At 42.8% G+C, this 22,394-nt stretch overlaps 1 protein-coding gene and 2 pseudogenes across 1 annotated transcript; all 3 read right to left on the bottom strand.

Annotated features, from left to right (window-relative positions):
* Positions 1-512: 512 nt before the first annotated feature.
* LOC129398155 (putative uncharacterized protein FLJ44672) lies at positions 513-19,717 on the bottom strand. Its single transcript, XM_055114456.2, has 2 exons — positions 18,592-19,717; positions 513-3,114 (listed from the first exon to the last, which is right to left on the bottom strand). The coding sequence occupies exons 1-2, from the start codon at positions 19,025-19,027 to the stop codon at positions 2,921-2,923; spliced, it is 630 nt and encodes a 209-aa protein (XP_054970431.1). The 5' UTR covers positions 19,028-19,717; the 3' UTR covers positions 513-2,920.
* Positions 19,200-19,727, bottom strand: LOC134730793 (putative uncharacterized protein FLJ44672; annotated as a pseudogene).
* Positions 19,437-21,777, bottom strand: LOC134730794 (putative uncharacterized protein FLJ92257; annotated as a pseudogene).
* Between the last annotated feature and the right edge of the window lie 617 nt (positions 21,778-22,394).

The following is a 22,394-nucleotide window of genomic DNA, read 5'->3' as shown; positions in this document are numbered from 1 at the left end:
GCCCCCGTCGCCACGGCTTTTCGACCCCGCCGCTGAGGCTTTTTGCCGCCGCGGTGTTTGTTCCGGCTGCTGCTTCTTTTTGTGGCTTTTTGGCTCCCGCCGCCATGGCTTTTTGCCCCCGCAGGTATGGCTTTTTGCTGCTGCAGCTTTTTGCCCCCAAAGCCAAGGCTTTTTGCCCTCACCGCTGCGGCTTTTTGTACCTGCCGCTGGGGCTATTTGCCCCCGCTTCCGTGGCTTTTTGCCACCTCTGTATTTTCCCCTGTCACCACGGGTTTTTGCTGCTGTGGCTTTTTTTTAACCACCACCGCCGCGGCTTTTTGCTCCTGCCGCTGCGGTGTTCTTACCTCCGCCGCCGAGGTTTTTGCCCCCACCGCCTTGGCTTTTTGCAGCTTTTCGCCCCTGTCGCCGCAGCTTTTTTGCCCCCTGCCACCACGGCTTTTTCCCCCAGCCACAGCGGCTTTTGGTGTTTTTTTGCCCCCGCTCCCACTGCTTCCTCCCCGCCTCAGCGGCTTTTTAACCCCCTCAGCGTGGCTTTTTTCCCCCACCGCCGCGTCTTTCTCCAACCTCCACCGTGGCTTTTTGCCCGATGCTGCATCTTTTTGCCGCTGTGGATTTTGCCCCCGCTGCCTTTGGAACCTTAATTTCACTCGAAATCTAATTTCCCACTGCCACGCAACCTAACATACTTGTATGTTAGACTCCGGGAATTAGGACATGAACATTTTTGGGAGGCCATTATTTTGTCTACAGCAGACATAATCTATTTACCTGCAGATTAAAGTGTTCTTTATTTTTCTGCCTCTTTCTTAATTTTTTAAAAATCATATGAATTGCAGTAAAGAGAAAGAAAGAGAAGAAAGAAAAAAGAAGGAAGGAAAGAAGAAAGAAAAGGAGGAAATGAGAGAAGGGAGGGAGGGAGGGAGGAAGGGAGAAAGGCAGGGAAGGAGAAAAAAGAAAGCAAGAAGAAAGAAAGAGAAAAAAAGTGAGAAAAGAAGGAAGGAAAGGAGGAAGAGAGAATGGTAAAAAGGAGTAAGGCAAACAAAGAAAATAGAAGGGAGGAAGGAAGAAAAAGGAAAGGAAGGAAAGGAGGAAGGGAGAATGGTAAAAAGGAGTAAGGCAAACAAAGAAAATAGAAGGGAGGAAGGAAGGAAAAAGGAAAGGAAGGGAGGGAGGGAGGAAAAAAGGAAGGGAGGAATGGAGAAAAAAGAAAGTGAGAAAGAATAAGAGAAAAGAAGGAAGAAAAGAAGGGAGGGAGAAAGCAAGGGAGGGAGGAGGGAAGGAAGAATAAGGGGAAGGAAAGAAGGAAGGAAGGAGAAAAAAGAAAGGGAAAGAAAGCGGAAAAGGAAGGAAGGAAGAATGCAAGGGAAGAGAAGAGAAAAGAAAATGGAAAGAAGGAAGGAAGAACGCAAATATTAGAAATTCTGGGTTTGTTAGAGAATATGCCATACTGATTTTTTTTTCACTTGAAAGGAAAGAGTATCTGCCATTGAAGATTGGCTATCTTGTTGGTGATATTGTTGTTCTTATCCTCCATATGATTACTGAGTTTGTGCCTAGTCTTTCCATTACTAAGACAAAAGTGTTGAAGTCTGCAAATACAATTTTGGATTTTTCTAGTTCACTTTTGATTTCTTTCCTGTTTTACCTCATGTATTTGGAGGTTCTGTTGTTAGCTGCATACCCTAATTAGTAGGATGTTTACATCTTGATAATTATTATATTATTTATTGTCTCTCATCTCTGATAGTATTTCTTGTTCTGAACTCTGTTGTGTCTAATATCAATGTAGTCCTTCCACAGCATTATTTTAGTGTTTCCATGATATGGCTTTCTCCATATCTTGATGATAACCTATTTATATCTCTATATATTTGGAGCAAGATATAAAATTTAGACTTGATTTTTTAAAGATTTTTCAAGATGGAATTCTTATTTATTTTTGTTCTATTTGACATTCTATGAGTTTCCTATATTTGAAGTTTGATTTTCTGTCACTTCTTTTAGAATATTTTTGGCAGTTATTTTGAAAAATATTTCTTTTGCTCCATTATTTTTCCCTCTTTTCTTTTTGGGATTTCAGTTATAACTAGGGTAGGTAATTTCATCTCAGTCTTATGCAGGTACTTTTACTCAGGGTCTCATGAATGTAGCCTTCTCACACTTCTGTTCTTTTCCTGGCTGAGTTGGTGAGCTCAGTGATATTCCTCCTTCACCTTCAAGAGCAGTTTTGTTTTGTTTTTCCTGTTTTCATATTCCCAGCATCAGGAGTATTCTAAGTGTGGCAGTTTTTGTTGCCTTCCCCTACATATTAAGTGGAATATCTTGCTCTATTTGGACTCTTATAACAAAATAACATAAACTGGGTGACTAAAAAACAACAGATATTTCTTTTTTCACACTTCTTGAGGCTGTAAGATCTCAGGTCAAGATGCTCACAAATTCAGTGTTGATGAGAGCCCATTTCATGGTTCATAGATGGTGCCTTCTTTCTATGTCATCACATAGTGGAAGGCACACAAGAACTCCATTGAGCTTCTTTTATAAAGGCACTAATCCCATTCATAAGGGCTGGGCCCCCAAGACCTGGTCACCTCCCAAGTGTTCTGCTCCCCCTGATCTGTGTCATATACAGACTCTCTTGGATTCCTTACCAATTGCTTGAGAGATCGCAGTGGGTTTGTGGGGAAAAAGTTTTCAAGATGATGGATCTTTCCCAACTTCTGCAGCTGTCAGCGGTCTCCCAATCTGACCAGCCCCACTTTGTCTTTAGTAATTTATTGATTATTCCAGCTTTACTTGTCATAGTGGTGTCTATTTGCATCTGTCTTATGTAAGTGGATCTGTCCTTTTTCTCGTTGCAGGTGCAAGTACTCAGGAGTACACTGTTGTTACTAATTACTCAGTATTGGTTGGTACATTGTCAAAGATCAAAAAACATTTTTAATGATAAAAAAAATTCTTGGAGGTTGTGTAATGAAGGGTTAATTCTGCAGACATGGCTTTCCAAAACCTTGCGCATTCCAAAGGTCTTCAGGACTGGCCCTTGACAAGCTCCTGGGAGATGATAACCTATGAGCCCTTGGTATATGCTGCCTGATGAGAGTCTTTGTATACCTGAAAACGTAGGTCATATCAAATAGGCGATGTTTACAACGTGATTTCTTGTGAGCACCTGTTTCTGTATGCCTAAGACTTTGTGTAATGCCATATTAATATGACCTCTCTTAGGGCATAGGGAGGTTGGGAACTAAGTAGCTAAGTTCAGTCACAGGACGTTCGATGCATATTTGGTGGAATCCTAATAAAAACCCTGGACTCAAGACTGACTGAGCTTCCCTAGTTGGCAACAAGTTCACACATGTTGTCTCACACCATTGTAAAGAAAATTAGTCAGTGTGAAGTCCCCACTATGAAAGGACACCTGTAAGCTCACATCTGGTTTGTCCTGGACTCAACTTTATGTGCTTTTATGCTTCTGATTATTTTAATCTGGTTTTTTTCACTGTTAGAAAATATAACCACAAAAAAAATCAGCTTTCTTGGGTTATGTGAATCATTAAAACAAAGGGGGACTTGGGGATCCCTAATAGAAAGTATATATATTCTTAAAAAGAAAAAGAAAACTGGCTATAACAGATATTGCTGATGACTTGTCTTCTGTGTCCTGGACTCAATGTGTTCACCTGAAATTCACCTGTTTCCAGCTAACTGAGAGCTCCCCACATCATGCCTGTCTTTCTGATTTTTGGGCCTGCCTGTAAGCTTCTTGAGGCTAACCAGTGCTTCTCAACCACACATAGGAACAAAAAAGGAGTTAGGGGTGGAGAGTTAATGATTCTAAGGTAATCCTTAAGCAATAAGAGATGGGGATTCCAGCATCCCCATCTCTTTGTAAAGTTATTTTGACACAATCTCCATACCTCCATCATTACTGAGCACATAGCAGTAACTACTCATTCACACTGGCTTTGTGTTCTGTTTCATTTTCTCCATTTCCGTGCTCACTCAATTTCTGATTAAAGTATCTGACCCCAGATATTTGTTTCATAGTCTATTTTCGAGGGAATCCAGAGCCAAGACAATAACAATGGGAGCTTTGCAATGAGGGAGGGTGAGTATAATCATCAGAAGGTTACCTACCTCACTGGGAACATGAAGGCCTGGAGAGCTTGCTGTTTCAATGAGAGAAACATGTTGAATCTCAGTTGAATACATATATATATATATAGATATAGATATAGATATATAGATATCCAAAAAGACATGCCCTTTACTTATATCAAAGGAAAGTGCTCTTTACCTCTCTTTGTTGTTGTGTTTTTATCACTATTGACTACACAAGCAGAATATCATACCTAGGATTTAAAGCCCTCTCTGCAGGATTTTCAAGCTCATGTTTTTATCATAAGTCACTCTGCTTCCATGTGTTTTCAATCTAATCCTCACTCCTCTGCTTTTACACCAGAGAATTCATCACTGACTTATTTTTGACTGACCTCCTTATAGAGCTGTCAAGTACACAATTTCTGCTGTGACCTTTCTCTTAGAGTTCAGTCATATAGCCTCTCACTAGATATCATTTCCTCTTATCTTTACTAATAATGAATTGTCAGTTAAAACTCAATATTTTTAAGATTGAGCTTACCATCTGCACACACACACACACCATTATTGGTGTATTCTCATAGCCTTGAAACACTAATGTCACGTTGATGTCTGCCTTTTCTTTCTCTGCTACCTCATTCCTCATCCTTAGATTATTCTAAAAAATTCAATTAGATCAAGTTGGCTAATTATATTTATGAGATCCTCTCTACCCTTACCAACTTTCCGTTTAACAAAATTTAAAAATTTCTGGCAGGAGACTGTTGAAATCCCCATGGATGACTTTGGTTGTACTATTTTACCTTTCAGTTTTAATAGGTTTTCTATTATGTATTTTGAAGTAATGCTATTGTGTGCATACATATTTCTTATTTACATGACTTCTTGGTGTATTTTCCCCTTTGTCATTTTGAAATGTTATTCTTCATTTATTAAATAGGGAATCCTTTCCCCATTGCTTGTTTTTCTCAGGTTTGTCAAAGATCAGATAGTTGTAGATATGCGGCATTATTTCTGAGGGCTCTGTTCTGTTCCATTGATCTATATCTCTGTTTTGGTACCAGTACCATGCTGTTTTGGTTACTGTAGCCTTGTAGTATAGTTTGAAGTCAGGTAGTGTGATGCCTCCAGCTTTGTTCTTTTGGCTTAGGATTGACTTGGCAATGCGGGCACTTTTTTGGTTCCATATGAACTTCAAAGTAGTTTTTTCCAATTCTGTGAAGAAAGGCATTGGTAGCTTGATGGGGATGGCATTGAATCTATAAATTACCTTGGGCAGTATGGCCATTTTCATGATATTGATTCTTCCTACCCATGAGCATGGAATGTTCTTCCATTTATTTGTATCCTCTTTTATTTCCTTGAGCAGTGGTTTGTAGTTCTCCTTCAAGAGGTCCTTCACATCCCTTGTAAGTTGGATTCCTAGGTATTTTATTCTCTTTGAAGTAATTGTGAAAGGGAGTTCACTCATGATTTGGCTCTCTGTTTGTCTGTTGCTGGTGTATAAGAATGCTTGTGATTTTTGTACCTCGATTTTGTATCCTGAGACTTTGCAGAAGTTGCTTATCAGCTTAAGGAGATTTTGGGCTGAGACAATGGGGTTTTCTAGATATACAATCATGTCATCTGCAAACAGGGACAATTTGACTTCCTCTTTTCCTAATTGAATATCTTTATTTCCTTCTCCTGCCTAATTGCCCTGGCCAGCACTTCCAACACTATGTTGAATAGGAGTGGTGAGAGAGGGCATCCCTGTCTTGTGCCAGTTTTCAAAGGGAATGCTTCCAGCTTTTGCCCATTCAGTATGATATTGGCTGTGGGTTTGTCATAGATAACTCTTATTATTTTGAAATACGTCCAATCAATACCTAATTTATTGAGAGTTTTTAGCATGAAGGGTTGTTGAATTTTGTCAAAGGCTTTTTCTGCATCTATTGAGATAATCGTGTTGTTTCTGTCTTTGGCTCTGTTTATATGCTAGATTACATTTATTGATTTGCGTATATTGAACCAGCCTTGCATCCCAGGGATGAAGCCCACTTGATCATGGTGGATAAGCTTTTTGGTGTGCTGCTGGATTCGTTTTGCCAGTATTTTATTGAGGATTTTTGCATCAATGGTTCATCAAGGACATTGGTCTAAAATTCTGTTTTTTGGTTGTGTCTCTGTCATAAACGGTGCTGGGAAAACTGGCTAGCCATATGTAGAAAGCTGAAACTGGATCCCTTCCTCACACCTTATATAAAAATCAATTCAAGATGCATTAAACATTTAAACGTTAGACCTAAAACCATAAAAACCCTAGAAGAAAACCTAGGCATTACCATTCAGGACACAGGCATGGGCAAGGACTTCATGTCTAAAACACCAAAAGCAATGGCAACAAAAGACAAAATGGACAAATGGATCTAATTAAACTAAAGAGCTTCTGCACAGCAAAAGACACTACCACCAGAGTGAACAGGCAACCTACAAAATGGGAGAAAATTTTCGCAACCTACTCATCTGACAAAGGGCTAATATCCAGAATCTACAATGAACTCAAACAAATTTACAAGAAAAAAACAAACAACCCCATCAAAAAGTGGGTGAAGGACATGAACAGACACTTCTCAAAAGAAGACATTTATGCAGCCAAAAAACACATGAAAAAATGCTCATCACCACTGGCCATCAGAGAAATGCAAATCAAAACCACAATGAGATACCATCTCACACCAGTTAGAATGGCAATCATTAAAAAGTCAGGAAACAACAGGTGCTGGAGAGGATGTGGAGAAATAGGAACACTTTTACACTGTCGGTGGGACTGTAAACTTGTTCAACCATTGTGGAAGTCAGTGTGGCAATTCCTCAGGGATCTAGAACTAGAAATACCATTTGACCCAGCCATCCCATTACTGGGTATATACCCAAAGGACTATAAATCATGCTGCTATAAAGACACATGCACACGTTATGTTTATTGCAGCATTATTCACAATAGCAAAGACTTGGAACCACCCCAAATGTCCAACAATGATAGACTGGATTAAGAAAATGTGCCACATACACACCGTGGAATACTATGCAGCCATAAAAAATGATGAGTTCATGTCCTTTGTAGGGACATGGATGAAATTGGAAATCATCATTCTTAGTAAACTATCGCAAGAACAAAAAACCAAATACCGCATATTCTCACTCATAGGTGGGAATTGAACAATGAGATCACATGGACACAGGAAGGGGAATATCACACTCTGGGGACTGTGGTGGGGTGGGGGGAGGGGGGAGGGATTGCATTGTGAGATATACCTAATGCTAGATGATAAGTTAGTGGGTGCAGCACACCAGCATGGCACATGTATACATATGTAACTAACCTGCACAATGTGCACATGTACCCTAAAACTTATAGTATAAAAAAAAGAAAAAAAGAAATGTTATTCTTCATCCCCAGTGATATTTCCTGTTCTGATGTCTACTTTGCTCATCACAGTTTTAGGGGATTTTGGTTTGTTTGTTTTTCTATTTTTTGGTTCAAGTAAGTTTCTTACTAATGTGTTCAATTCCATTTGATGATTCCATTTGATTCCATTCGAGGATTACACTCGATTCCATTCGATGATGATTCCATTCGAGTCCATTCAATGATTCCATTTGAGTCCATTCGATGATTCCATTTGATTCCATTCGATGATGATTCCATTAGAGTCCATTCGATGATTCCATTCGATGATGATTCCATTAGAGTCCATTCGAAGATTCCCTTCGATTCCACACGATGTTTCCATTCGAGTCCACTCGATGATCCCATTCGAGTCCATTCGATGATTCCATCAGACTCCATTCAATGATGACACAATTCGTGTCCCTTCGTTGATTCCATTCGATTCCATTCTATGATGACTGCATTCGTTTCCATTCGATGATGAGTCCAACGGATTCCATTCGATTTCTCCATTCGATTCCATTCCTTGCTGAATCCATTCAATTCCATTAGATGATGACTCCACTAGATTCCATTCGATGATGATTTCATTAGATTCCATTCGATGATGATCTAATTCGATTCTATTCAATGATGATTCTATTCGATTCCATTCAATAATTTCATTCAATTCCATTCGAAGATTCCATTCAATTCCATTCAATGGTGATTCCATTCATGTCCAATTGATGATTCCATTGGATTCCATTCGATGATGATTCCATTTGAGTCCATTCGATGATTCCATTCGATTCCATGTGATGATGATTCCATTGAGTCCATTCAATGATTCCATTTGATTCCGTTAGATGATGACTGCATTCGGTTCCATTCGAGGATGATTTTAATGGACTCCATTCAATGACTCCATTCGATTCCATTCATTGATGATTCCATTCGATTCCATTTGATGATGATTCTATTCGATTCCATTTGATGATGATTCCATTCGATTCCATTTGATGATGATTCCATTCGATTCCATTTGATGATGATTCCATTCGATTCCATTTGATGATGATTCCATTCGATTCCATTCAATGATGATTCCATTGGATTCCATTCGATGATTCCATTTGATTATGTTTGATGATAATTCCTTTTGGGTCCATTCGATGATTCCATTCTATTCCATTCGATGATGATTCCATTTGATTATTCCATTCAATGCCATTTGTTGTTTTGATTCCACTCAATGTTGATTCCATTTGAGTCCATTCAATGTTTCCATTCGAGTGCATTCCATGATTTCATTCGATTCCATTCAATGATGATTCCATTTGATTCCATTCAATGATTCCATTTGATTTCATTCGATGATTACATTAGATTCCATTTGATGATTCCATTCTAGTCCATTCAATGATTCCATTTGATTCCATTCGATGATGACTCCATTCGAGTCCATTCAATGATGATTCCATTTGATTCCATTCAATGATTCCATTGGATTCCATTCTTTATTTTGATTCGTTTTGATGATGATTTCATTCAGTTTCATTCGATGATCCCATTCGATTCTGTTCGATGACGTTTCCATTCGATTCCATTTGAAAAAAATTCCATTCGATTCCATTGATGATGACTCCATTCGATTCTATTTGATGCCGATTCTATTTGATTCCATTCAATGATGATTCCATTTGACTCCATTTGATGATTAAATTCGATTCCATTCAATGATGATTCCATTCGAGACCATTCGATGATTCCATTCAATTTCATTCATTAATGATTCCATTCAAGTCCATTCGATGATTCTATTCAAGTCCATTCGATGATTCCATCTGATTCCATTCAATGAATCCATTCGATTCCATTCTATGATGATTCCATTCATTTCCATCTGATGATGATTCCATTCGATTCCATTCAATGATTCCATTCGATTCCATTTGATGATGATTCCAATCAATTCCATTTGATGATTCCATTCGAATCCATTCGATGATGAGTCCATCCATTTCAATTTCATGATAATTCCAGTCGTTTCAATTCGATAGTGTTTCCATTCAATTCTATTCAATGTTGATTCCATTAGTTTCCATTGGATGATGATTCCATTCGAGTCCATTTGATGATAATCACATTCGATTTCATTCCATAATTCGATTCCATTCGATGATGATTCCATCTGATTTCATTTGATGATTCCATTCGATTCCATTTGATGATGATTCCATTCGTTTCCATCCGATGATGGATTCCATTCAATTCCATTCGATGATCATTTCATTCGAGTCCATTCGGTGATTCCATTTGATTCCATTCGAAGATGATTGCATTCAAGTCCATGAATTATTCCACTCCATTCCATTCGATGATTCCATTTGAGTCCACCCGATGATTCTTTGATTCCATTCGATAATTCCGTTTGATTCCATTTGATGTTGATTCCATTCGAGTCCATTCGATAACTCCATTCAATTCTATGCAATGATTCCATTCAATTCCAGTTGAAGATGATTCCATTTGAGACCATTCGATGATTCCATTCAATTCAATGACTCCATTCAATTCCATTCGATGATTCCATTCGATTCCATTTGATGATGATCCCATTCGATTCCATTCGATGATGATTCCATGGGATTCCATTCGATGATGATTCCTTTCCGTTCCATTCAATGATGATTTCATTCAGTTCCATTCAATGATGATTCCTTTGGATTCCATTCAATGATGATTCCTTTCGACTCCATTTGATGTTGATTCTTTTCTATTCCATTCGATGATGATTCCATTTGATGCCATTTGATGATGATTACTTTCGATTCCTTTCGATGATTCCATTCGATTTCATACGATGATGATTCCATTCGAGTCCATTCGATGATTCCATTCAATTCCATTCGATGATGATTCCATTTGATTCCATTCAATGATTCCATTTGATTCCTTTTGATGATTATTCCATTCGAGTCCTTTCGGTGATTCCTTTTGATTCCAATTGAAGATGATTCCATTCGACTGCATTCAAAGATACCATTGGATACCATTCGTTGATGATTCCATTTGAGTGCATTCCATGATACCATTCGATCCCATTCAGTGATGAATCCATTCGATTTCACTCGATGATCCCATTCAATTCCATTCTATGATGATTCCATTTGAGTCCATTTGATGATTCCATTTGACTCCATTTGATGATGATTCCAATGATTCCATTCGATTCTATTCGATTATGATTCCATTCGATATTGTTCAATGCTGATTCCATTCAATTCCATTCCATTATTCCATTCGATTCCATTCAATGATTCCATTCAATTCTATTCGATGATGATTCCATTCGATTCCATTCGATGATGACTGCATTTGATTCCATTTGATGATTACATTTGATTCCAATCGAAGATGATTGCAATCATGTTTGATGATTCCATTTGATTCAATTCAATACCATTTGATTCCATTCGATAATGATGCCATTTGAGTCCATTCGATGATTCCATTCGAGCCCATTCGATAATTCCATTTGAGTCCAATCCATGATTCCATTCGAGTCCTTTTGATCTTTCCATTTGAGTCCATTTGATGATGATTCCATTCGAGTCCATTTGATAATTCTTTTTGAGTCCATTCAATGATGATTCCATTCGAGTCCATTCGATGATTCCAATTCGATTCCATTCGATGATGATTCCATTTGATGATCCCATTTGATTTCATTCAATGATGATTCCATTCGATTCCATTGAATGATTCCATTTGATTCCATTTCATGATGATTCCATTTGCGTCCATTCAATGATTCCATTCGTGTCCATTTAATGATTCCATTGAGTTCAATACGATGATGATTACATTGGATTCCATTCTATGATTCCATTCAATTCCTTTTGTTGATGATTCCATTCGATTTCATTCAATAATTGTATTTGATTCCAGTCGATGAAGATTCAATTCTATTACATTGGATGATTCCATTTGATTCCATTCGATGATGATTCCATTTGATTCCATCCGATGATGAGTTCATTAAATTACATTGGATGATGAATCCATTCGATTCCATTTGATGATGATTCCATTGTATTCCATTCGATGATGATTCCATTCAATTTCATTCGATGATTACATTTGATCCCATTCGATGATTCCATTCTATTCCATTGGATGATTCCATTCTATTCCATTCGATGATGATCCCATTCGATTCCATTCGATGGTTATTCCATTCGGTTCCATTCGATGATGATTCCATATGATTACATTCGATGATGATTCCATTCGATTCCATTCGATGATGATTCCATTGGATTCCATTTGATGATGATTCCACTCACTTGCATTCAATGATGATTTTAATTGAGTCCATTCGAAGATTCCATTCGATTCCAATTGATCATGACTCCTTTCGAGTCCATTCAATGATTCCATTCCATTCCATTCCATGATGATTCCATTCAATGCCTTTCGATGATTCCATTTGATTCCATTCATTGATGATCCATTCGAGTCCATTCTCTGATTCCATTAGATTCCATTTGAAAATGACTCCATTCGAGTCCATTCGATGATTCCATTCGATGATAATTCCATTCGAGTACATTAGAAGATTCCATTCGAGTCCATTTGAATAATCCCTTAGGTACCATTCATTGATGATTCTATTCGATGCCATTCAATGATTCCATTTGGTTCCATTTGATGATATTTCCATTTGAGTCCATTCAATGATTCCATTGGATTCCATTCAATGATGATTCCATTCGTGTCCATTCAATGATTCCATTTGATTCCATTCAATGATGATTCCACTTGAGTCCATTCAATGATTCCATTCGATTCCATTCGATGATTCCATTCGAATCCATTCGATGATTCCATTCGATTCCATTCGATGATTCCTTTCAATCCCATTTGATGATTCCCTTTGAGTCCATTCGATGATCACTCCATTCAATTCAGTGATCCCATTGGATTCCATTTGATGATGATTCCATTAGATTCCACTCAATGATGGTTCCATTCAGTTTCATGTGATGATGATTCCATTAGATTCCAATGATTCCATGCAATTCCATTTGTTGATGATTGCATTCGATTCCATTTGATGATGATTCCATTCGATCATGATTCCATTCTATTCCATTCAATGATGATTCCATTTGATTTCATATGATGATTCTATTTGATTCCATTCGATGATGATTCCATTCTATTCCATTAGATGATTCCATTCCATTCAATTCTATGATGATTCTATTCGACTCCATTTGATGATGATTCCATTTGATTCCATTCGATGACGATTCCATTTGTGTCCATTTGATGATTCCACTCAATTCTATTTGATGATGATTCCAAACAAGTCCGTTAGATGATTCCATTTGATTCCATTGGATGATGCTTCATTTCGATGCCACTCAATGATTCCCTTTAATTTCATTTGATGATGATTCCATTCGAATCCATTCGTTGATTCGATGATACCATTCGATACCATTCGAGGATTCCATTCGATTCCGTTCTATGATTCCTTTCAATTTCATTCAATGATGATTCCATTCGAGTCCATTCAATGCTTGCATTTGATTCCATTCAATGATGATTGCATTCGAGTCCATTCGATGATTCCATTTGATTTCATTCGATGATGATTCCATTCAATTCCATTCAATGGTGATTACATTCAAGTCCATTCGATGATTCCATTCGATTCCATTTGATGATGATTCCATGCGATGCCATTCAATGATTCTATTCGATTGCATTCAATGATGATTCCATTCGAGTCCATTCTATGATTCCATTCAAGTCCATTTGATGATTCCTTTCAATTCCATTCGATGATGATTCCATTTGAGTCCATTCGATGATTCCATTCAATTCCATTCGATGATGATTCCATTCGAGTCCATTCGATACTTCCATTTGATTTCATTCGATGATGATTCCATTCGATTGCATTCCATGATTCCATTCTATCCCAATCGATGATGATTCCATTCGAGTCCATTCGATGATTCCATTCACGTCCATTTAATGATTCCATTGGGTTCAATTCGATGATGATTACATTGGATTCCATTCTATGATTCCATTCAATTCCATTCGTTGATGATTCCATTCGACTCCACTCGATGATGATTCCATTCGATTTCATTCAATGATTCTATTCGATTCCATTTGATGATTATTCCATTCTATTCAATTCTATGATTCCATTCGATTCCATTCGATGACGATTCCATTTGATTCCATTCAATGATGATTAGATTCATTTCCATTCGATGACAATTCCATTCGATTCCATTCGATGATGATTCCATTCGATTGCATTTGATGATGATTCCATTTGGGTCCATTCGAAGATTCCATTCGATTACATTCCATGACGATTCCATTTGAATCCATTCGATGATTCCATTCGACTCCATTCGACAATGATTCCATTTGATGCTATTCTATGATTCTGTTCGATTTCATTCGATGATGATTCCATTCGAATCCATTCGTTGATTCCATTTGACTCCATTCGATGATGATTCCATTCGATGTTATTCTATGATTCCATTCGATTTCATTTGATGATGATTCAACTCCATTCGATGATTCCATTCCAGTTCATTCTATTATTCCATTAGATTCCATTCGATGATGATTCCATTCAAATCCATTTGATGATTCCATTCGATTCTATTCGATGATGACACCATTCGAGTCCATTCGATGATGACTGCATTCGATTCCATTTGATGATTCCATCTTATTACATTCGATGAAGATTCCAATCGATTCCATTCGATGATTCCATTCAATTCCATTTGATTATTCCATTTCATTCCATTCCATAATTATTCCATTCGAGTCTATTTGATGATTCCATTCGAGCCCATTCGATAATTCCATTTGAGTCCAATCTATGATTCCATTCGAGTCCATTCGATCATTCAATCTGAGTCCCCTCGATGATGATTCCATTCAAGTCCATTCAGTGATTCCATTCGAGTCCATTCGATAATTCCATTTCAGTCCATTCAATGATGGCTTTTGATTCCATTCAACGATATTCCTTTTGAGTCCATTCAATGATTCCATTCATTTCTATTTGGTGATGATTCCTTTCATCTCTATTTGGTGATTCTATTCAATTTCATTTGATGATGATTCCTTTTGAGTCCATTAGATGATTCTTTTCGGGTCCATTAGATGATTCCTATCAATTCCATTAGATGAGGATTCCATTTGAGTCCATACAGTGATTCCATTCAATTCCATTCAATGACGATTCCATTCAATTCCATTTGATGATTCCATTTGATTCCATTCAATAATGATTTCATTTGAGTCCATTCAGTGGTTCCATTTGATTCCATTTGATGATGTTTCCATTCGATTCCATTCGATGATTCCATTTGATTCCATTCAATGATGATTTCATTCGAGTCCATTCGATGATTCCATCTGCCATTCAATGATGATTCCATTCGAGTCCATTTGATGATTCTACTCAAATCCATTTGATAATTGCTTTTGATTATATTCAACGATGATTCCATTAGACTCCATTCAATGATTCCATTCGATTCCATTCAATGACGATTCCATTCAATTCCATTCGATGATTCCATTTGATTCCATTCGATAATGATTTCATTTGAGCCCATTCAATGATTCCATTTGATTCCATTCGATGATGTTTCCATTCGATTCCATTCGATGATTCCATTTGATTCCATTCAGTGATGATCTCATTCGAGTCCATTCGATGATTCCATTTGATGCCATTCAATGATGATTCCATTCGAGTCCATTTGATGATTCTATTCAAATCCATTTGATAATTGCTTTTGATTATATTCGATGATGATTCCTTTTGAGTCCATTCAATGATTCCCTTCTATTTCATTTGATGATGATTCCATTCGAGTCGATTTGATGATTCTATTTGATTCCATTCTCTGATGATTACATTTGAGTCCATTCGATGATTCCACTTGATTCCATACGATGATGATTCCGTCCAATTCCATTTGATGATTCCATTCTATTCCATTCAATGATGATTCCATTCGAGTACCTTAGATGATTCCATTCAATTCCATTTGAGGATGATTCTATTCGTGCCCATTAGATGACTCCAACTGATTCCATTTGATGATGATACTATTCGAGTCCATTCGATGATTCCATTCGATTCCATTCAAAGATGATTCCATTCGATTCCATTCATTGGTGATTCCATTCATTTCCATTCATTGATTCCATTCCATTCCTTTTGACAATGATTCCATTTGATTCCATTCAATGATTCCACTCGATTCCACTTGACGATTCCATTCGATTCCATTCTATGATTCCATTTGATTCCATTTAATGACTGCCTTTGATTCCATTCTATGATTCCATTTGATTCCATTCGATGATGATTCCTTTTGATTCCATTTGATTATCCCATCTGATTCTATTCGAGCATTCCATTCGATTCCATTGGATAATTCCATTCGAGTCCATTCTATGACTTCATTCAAGTCCATTCAATGATTACATTCAAGTCCATTTGATGATTCCATAAGATTCCTTTTTATGATGATTCCATTAGAGTCCATTCGATGACTCCATTCGAGTCAATTCGATAATTCCATTTGAGTCCAATGATTCCATTCGATTCCATTTGATGATTCCATTTGAGTTCATTTGATCATTACATTCGAGTCCTTTCAGTGAATCCATTGTATTTTGATGATGATGCCATTCGATTCCATTTCATGATGATCCCATTCGATTCCATTAGATGATGATTCCATTCGAGTCCATTCGATGATTTCATTCGATTCCATTCAATGATGATTCCATTCAAGTTCATTTGATGATTCCATTCGGGTCCCTTCATTGATTCCATCCAATTTCATTTGATGATGGTTCCATTCGAGGCCATTCGATGATGATTCCATTCGATTTCATTCGATGATTCTATTTGATTCCATTCAATGATGATTCAATTCTACTCCATTGGATGATTCCATTCCATTCCATTTGATGATGATTCCATTTGATTCCATTCAATGATGATTCCATTTGACTGCATTCAATGATTATTTCAATCGAGTCCTTTCGAAGATTCCATTCGATTCCATTCAGTGATGACTCCATTCGTATCCATTCGATGATTCCATTCCATTCCATTCAATGATGATTTCATTCGATTCCATTCAATGATTCCTTTCAATTCCATTTGATGATGATTCCATTCGAGTCCATTCGATGATTCCATTCGATTCCATTCGAAGATGATTCCATTTGTTTCCATTCCATGATTCCATCCGATTCCATTCGATGATGATTCCACTCGAGACCATTCGATGATTCCATTCAGTCCCATTCGATTATTCCCTTAGATTCCATTCACTGATGATTCAATTCGATGCCAATCGATGGTTCCATCTGATTCCATAGCATGATGTTTCCATTCGAGTCCATTCAATGATACCATTTGATTCCATTCAATGATGATTCCATTCGTGTCCATTCGATGTTTCCATTCGATTCCATTCGATGGTGATTCCATTTGAATCCATTCGATGATTCCATTTGATTCCATTCGATGATGATTCCATTCGAATCCTTTTGACGATTCCATTTGATTCCATTCAATGATTCCATTCGATTCCATTCAATGATTCCATTCCATCCCATTCGATGATGCCCTTCGAGTCCATTCGATGATCATTCCATTCAATTCAGTGATCCCTTTGGATTCCATTTGATGATGATTCCATTCGATTCCACTCCATGATGATTCCATTCGGTTCCATGTGCTGATGATTCCATTAGATTCCATTCGAGGATTCCATGTGATTCCACTTGTTGAAGAGTCCATTCGATTCCATTCAATGATGATTCCATTCGATTCCATTCGATGATGATTCCATTCGTTTCCATTCGATGATTACTCCATTCAATTTCATTCGATGATTCTATTTAATTCCTTTTGATGATGACCTCTCTCGGCATGGGAGGGGCCAGTGTGAGGCAAGGGCTCACACTGACCTCTCTCGGCATGGGAGGGGCCAGTGTGAGGCAAGGGGCTCACGCTGACCTCTCTCTGCCTGGGAGGGTCCGGTGTGAGGCAAGGGGTCAGCGTGGGAGGGGCCAGTGTGAGGCAAGGGGCTCACACCGACCTCAGCATGGGAGGGGCCAGTGTGAGGCAAGGGGCTCATGCGGACCTCTCTCAGCGTGGGAGGGGCCGGTGTGAGGCAAGGGGCTCACGCCGACCTCTCAGCGTGGGAGGGGCCGGTGTCAGGCAAGGGGTCACGCTGACCTCTCTCTGCATGGGAGGGGCCGGTGTGAGCCAAGAGGTCAGCGTGGGAGGGGCGAGTGTGAGGCAAGGGGCTCACGCTGACCTCTCTCTGCGTGGGAGGGGTCGGTGTGAGGCAAGGGGCTCACACCAACCTCTCAGCCTGAGAGGGGCCGGTGTGAGGCAAGGGGTCACGCTGACCTCTCTGCATGGGAGGGGCCGGTGTGAGCCAAGGGGTCAGCATGGGAGGGGCCAGTGTGAGGCAAGGGGCTCACGCTGACCTCTCTCTGCATGGGAGGGGTCGGTGTGAGGCAAGGGGCTCACGCCAACCTCTCAGCCTGGGAGGGGCCGGTGTGAGGCAAGGGGTCACGCTGACCTCTCTGCGTGGGAGGGGCCGGTGTGAGCCAAGGGGTCAGCGTGGGAGGGGCCAGTGTGAGGCAGGGACTCACGCCTCTGGGCAGGGTGCCAGCGGCATGAGTTGGGCATCAACAGGCCACCGTGAGGGAGGAACTGGGCCGCATGCAGGCTGCCGGGAGGCAGGCAGGGACTTGGCCCCGGGAGGCTGCCATGGCTTCGAGAGCTGGGCCTGGAGAGGCCCCTGGGAGGCAAGAGTGGGGCCTGCAGAGGCTGTTCTACAGCCAGGGCTGGGCCTGTACAGGCCACCGAGAGGCAGTAGGTGGGCCTGAAGAGCTTGGCTTGAGAAAGTTCGGGGCCTACAAAGGCGGCTGGGAGCTGGGCAGGAGTTCAGCCAAAAGAGCTTGCTTACTTGCTGGGAGGCAGGGCCGGGAGACGCCGACTTCAGGACGACTTGGGCCTGCAGAGGTCACCGGGAGGCCCAAGCTGGGCGTGGAGGAGCCCACCGACCAGAGACCATTTCGGGTCTGGAGACGCCGTCGGAGGGCAGGAGCTGATCCTGGAGAGGCCACCGTGAGGCCTGACCTGGGCCTGGGGAGCTGGGCTTGAGGAAGCTCTGGGCCGACCAAGGCCGCCAGGAGATGGGCAGGCGCTGAGTCCAAAGAGGTTGTTGGGAGGCAGCAGTCGGGCCTGGAGACGCAGCCGGGAGGAAGAGCTGGGCCCGGAGAGGACGCCAGGAGGCTGCAAGTGGGTCTGGAGAGGCCGACTTGAGGAGGTTCTTGGCCCGGAAAGGCCGCCGGAAGGGAAAAACTGGGCCTGGAAAGGCCGTTGTGAGGAATGAGCCCCATGGGCCTGAAGAGGCCACTGGCAGGTGGGAGCTGGGCCTGCCGAAGTGTCCGAGAGGCAGGAGTTTTGGACTCGGGAGGCCACAGTGAGGCGAGAGCTAGCCGGGTGTGGAGAGTCTGCTGTGAGGCCGAGGGTGGGCCTGTGCAGGCCTTCGGGAGGCAGGAGGCCGGGAAGGCCGCCGGGAGGCACGAGCTGGGCTGGGCTGAAAGAGGCCACTGGGAGGCAGGAGGAGCTGGGCCTGGAGAGGCTGACTCGAGGAACTTTTGCACCCGGAGCGGCCGCTGAGAGGCCGGAGCTGGGCCTGGGGAGGCCGACTTGAGGACGACTTGGGCCTGCAGAGGGCGCCGGGAGGCAGGAGCTGGTCCTGGACAGGCCGACTTGACGACAGTCTGGGCCTGCAGAGGCCGCCGGGAGGAAGAGCTGGGCCTGGAGAGGCCGACTGGAGGAAGTCCAGAGCCTGGAGAGGATGCAAAGCAGCAAACGCTAGGCCTGGAAAGGCTGCCCTGAGGCACAGGCTTGGCCTACAGAGGCCACTGGGAGGCAGGAGCTGGGCCCGCAGAGGCTCCCGAGAGCGGGGAGCATTGCCCCAGGAGGCCACGGTGAGAAAGAGGTGGGCCTGGAGAGCCCACTGTGAGGTAGAGGCCGGGCCTGTAGAGGCCGCCGACAGGCAGGGGCTGGGCCCGTTGAGGCCACGAGAGGCATGAGCTGGGCCTCAACAGGCCAGTGTGAGGCAGCAGCTGACACTTGGGCAGGTTGCAAGAGGCATGAGTTGGGCGAAAAGAGGCCACCGTGAGGGAGGAGCTGGGCCTGTACAAGTTGCCGAAAGGCAGGAGCAGCTTTGGACTGGAGAGGCAGCAGACAGGGAAGAGCTGGGCGTGGAGAGTCTGCTGTGAGGCAGACGCTGGGCCTGTACATGCCCTCGGGAAGCAGGAGGCTGGGCCTGGAGAGGCCGACTTGAGGAAGTTTTGCTCCTGGAGAGGCCACTTAGAGACAAGAGCTGGGTGTGAAGAGGCTGACTTGAGGTCGATTTTAGCCTGCAGAAGCCACTGGTAGCTAGGAGTTGGCCCTGGAGAGGCTGACTTGAGGACAGTTTTGGCCTGTAGAGGCCACTGGGAGGGAGAGCTTGGTCTGGAGAGGCCAACTGGAGTAAGTTCAGGGCTTGGAGAAGATGCACAAAAGGAAACGCTCAGCCTGGAAAGTGTGCTGTGAGGCATTAGCTTGGCCTACACAGCACTTGGAGGCAGGAGCTGGGCCTGCAGAGGGTGACTTCAGGACGATTTTGGCCTGCAGAAGCCTTTGGGAGGAAGAGCTTGGCCTGGACCGGCTGACTGGAGGGAAGTTTTGGGACTGGAGTATGCATCAAAAAGCAAAAGTTAGGCTAGGAAAGGCCACTTCGCGGCATGATCTTGGCCTACAAAGGCAATTGCGAGGCAGGAGCTGGGCCTGTAGAAGCTGCCAAAAGGCAGGAGCTTGGCCTTAGGAGGCTATGCTCAGGCAAGTGGTGGGCCTGGAGGGTCTACTGTGTGGTAAGAGTCTGGGCCTGTGTAGGCCGACATGAGGCAGGAGCTGAGTTAGGAGAGGCCAACTTTTGGAGAATTTGGGCCTGCAGAGCCTGCCAGGAGGCAAGAGCGTGCCTGGAGAGTCCGTCTTCTAGCATGAGCTGGGCCTAAAGAGACCATTGTGAGGCAGCAGCTGCCTGGGAGGCAGGCAGATTCGTGGCCTGGGGAGGCCACCGTGAGGCAAATGCTCAGTTTTCGGAGGATGCCGTGAGGCAGGGAGAAACTTGGCTTTCGGTGGCCGCAGTGAGGGAATAGTTTGATTGCCGAGGCTGCCGGGAGGCCGAAGGTGGGCCTGGAAAGCTTTACTTTAAGAACTCTGTGGCCTACAGAGGCTGCCAAGTAGCTCAGCAGGAGTTGGGCCAAAGGAGGTTGTTGTGAGGCAGGAGACGGGCCTGTAGACGCACTGGGAGGATAAGCTCGTCCTGGAGATGCTGAGTTAAGGACATTCTGGGCCTGGACAGGCTGCAAAAGGCAAAAGCTGTGCCTGGAAAAGTCGCCATGGGGCATGAGCTTGGCCTAAAGAGGCCATTGCAAGGCAGGAGCTGGGCCCATAGAAGCTGCCGAAAGGCAGCAGCTTCGCCTGAGGATGCCACAGTGAGACACCATCTGGGTCTGGAGGGTCCACTGTGAGGCAGAGGCTTGCCTGTAGAGTCCGACAGTAGACAGAAGTTGGGCAAAAGGCTGATTTGAGGAAGTTTTGGGCTTCAAGAGTCAGCCAGGAGGCAGGCACTAGGCCTGGAAATGGCCCGACAGTCATGAGTTGGGCCTAAATGGGCCACTGTGAGGGAGGAGCTGTGCCTGTTGAGGCTACTGGCAGGCAGGCAGAAACTTGGCCTGGGGCAGCCACCATGAGACAAGAGCTGGGCCTGGAGAAGCCCCTGGGAGGCAAGAGCAGGGCCTGCAGAGGCTGTTCTCAAGTCAAAGCTGGGCCTGTTCATGCCACCGGGAAGCAGAAGGCGGGCCTGGAGAGTTTGACTTGAGGAAGTTTTGGGCCTACATTGGCCGCTGTGAGCTGGACAGGAACTGGGCCAAAAAAGGCTGTTGTGAGGCAGCAGTTGTGCCTATAGACTCAGCCCAGAGGAAGAGCTGGGCCTGGAGAAGCCCCCATGAGGCAGAGGTTGGGCCTGTAGATGCTGACAGGAGGCAGGAGCTGGGCCTGGAGAGGTCAACTTGAGGAGATTTTGGGCCTTCATAGGCCACCAGGAGGCAGCAGTTGGGACTAGAGAGGCTGACTTGAGGAAGTTTTGGGCCTGGAGATGACGTCCTGGGACAGGAGCTGGGCCTGGAGAGGCCACCATGAGGCAAGAGCTGGATGTAGACAGGCCAGTGTGAGGCAAGACCTGGGCCTGTCTAGGCTGCTGGGAGACAGGCAGGAATCTGGCCAGGGAAGGTTGCCATGAGACAAAAGTTGGGCCTGGAAAGGCCCTTGTGAGGCATGAGCTTGGCCTAAAAAGGCCACTGGGTGGCAGGAGCTGGGTGTGTAGAAGCTGCTGAAAGGTTGGGAGCTTGGCTTGGGGGGTCCACAGTGAGGCAGATGCTGGGCCTGAAGAATCTGCTGTGAGGCAGATGTTGGGACTGTAGAGGCTGACGGGAGGCAGAGGCTGGGCCTGGAGAGGCTGCCAAGATGCAGGAACTGGGCCTGGAGAGTCTGCCAAGAAGCATGAGCTGGGCCTGGTGAGGTCGACTTGAGAAAGTTCAGGGCCTGGAGAGAAGGCTGGGAGGCAGGAGCTGGGTCTAAAGAGGCCATTGTAATGGTGGAGCTGTGCCTGTGGAGGCTGTTGTGAGGCAGTAGCCTCATCTGTGGAGACTA

This window comes from Pan paniscus, chromosome 6 (genome assembly GCF_029289425.2).
Source record: "Pan paniscus chromosome 6, NHGRI_mPanPan1-v2.0_pri, whole genome shotgun sequence".
In the NCBI taxonomy this organism is placed as follows: domain Eukaryota; kingdom Metazoa; phylum Chordata; class Mammalia; order Primates; family Hominidae; genus Pan; species Pan paniscus.
This window is presented reverse-complemented; position numbering and strand designations above follow the sequence as displayed.

Coding starts and splice junctions, on each gene's coding strand:
- LOC129398155 (XM_055114456.2), bottom strand. CDS start 19,027: ATGGGGCTCATTCCTCACAACGGCCTTTCCAGGCCCAGTTTTTCCCTT. Junction 3,115..18,591: donor CCGGCCCTGCCTCCCAGCAA/GTAAGCAAGCTC, acceptor CTACGTTTTCAG/GTATACAAAGACTCTCATCA.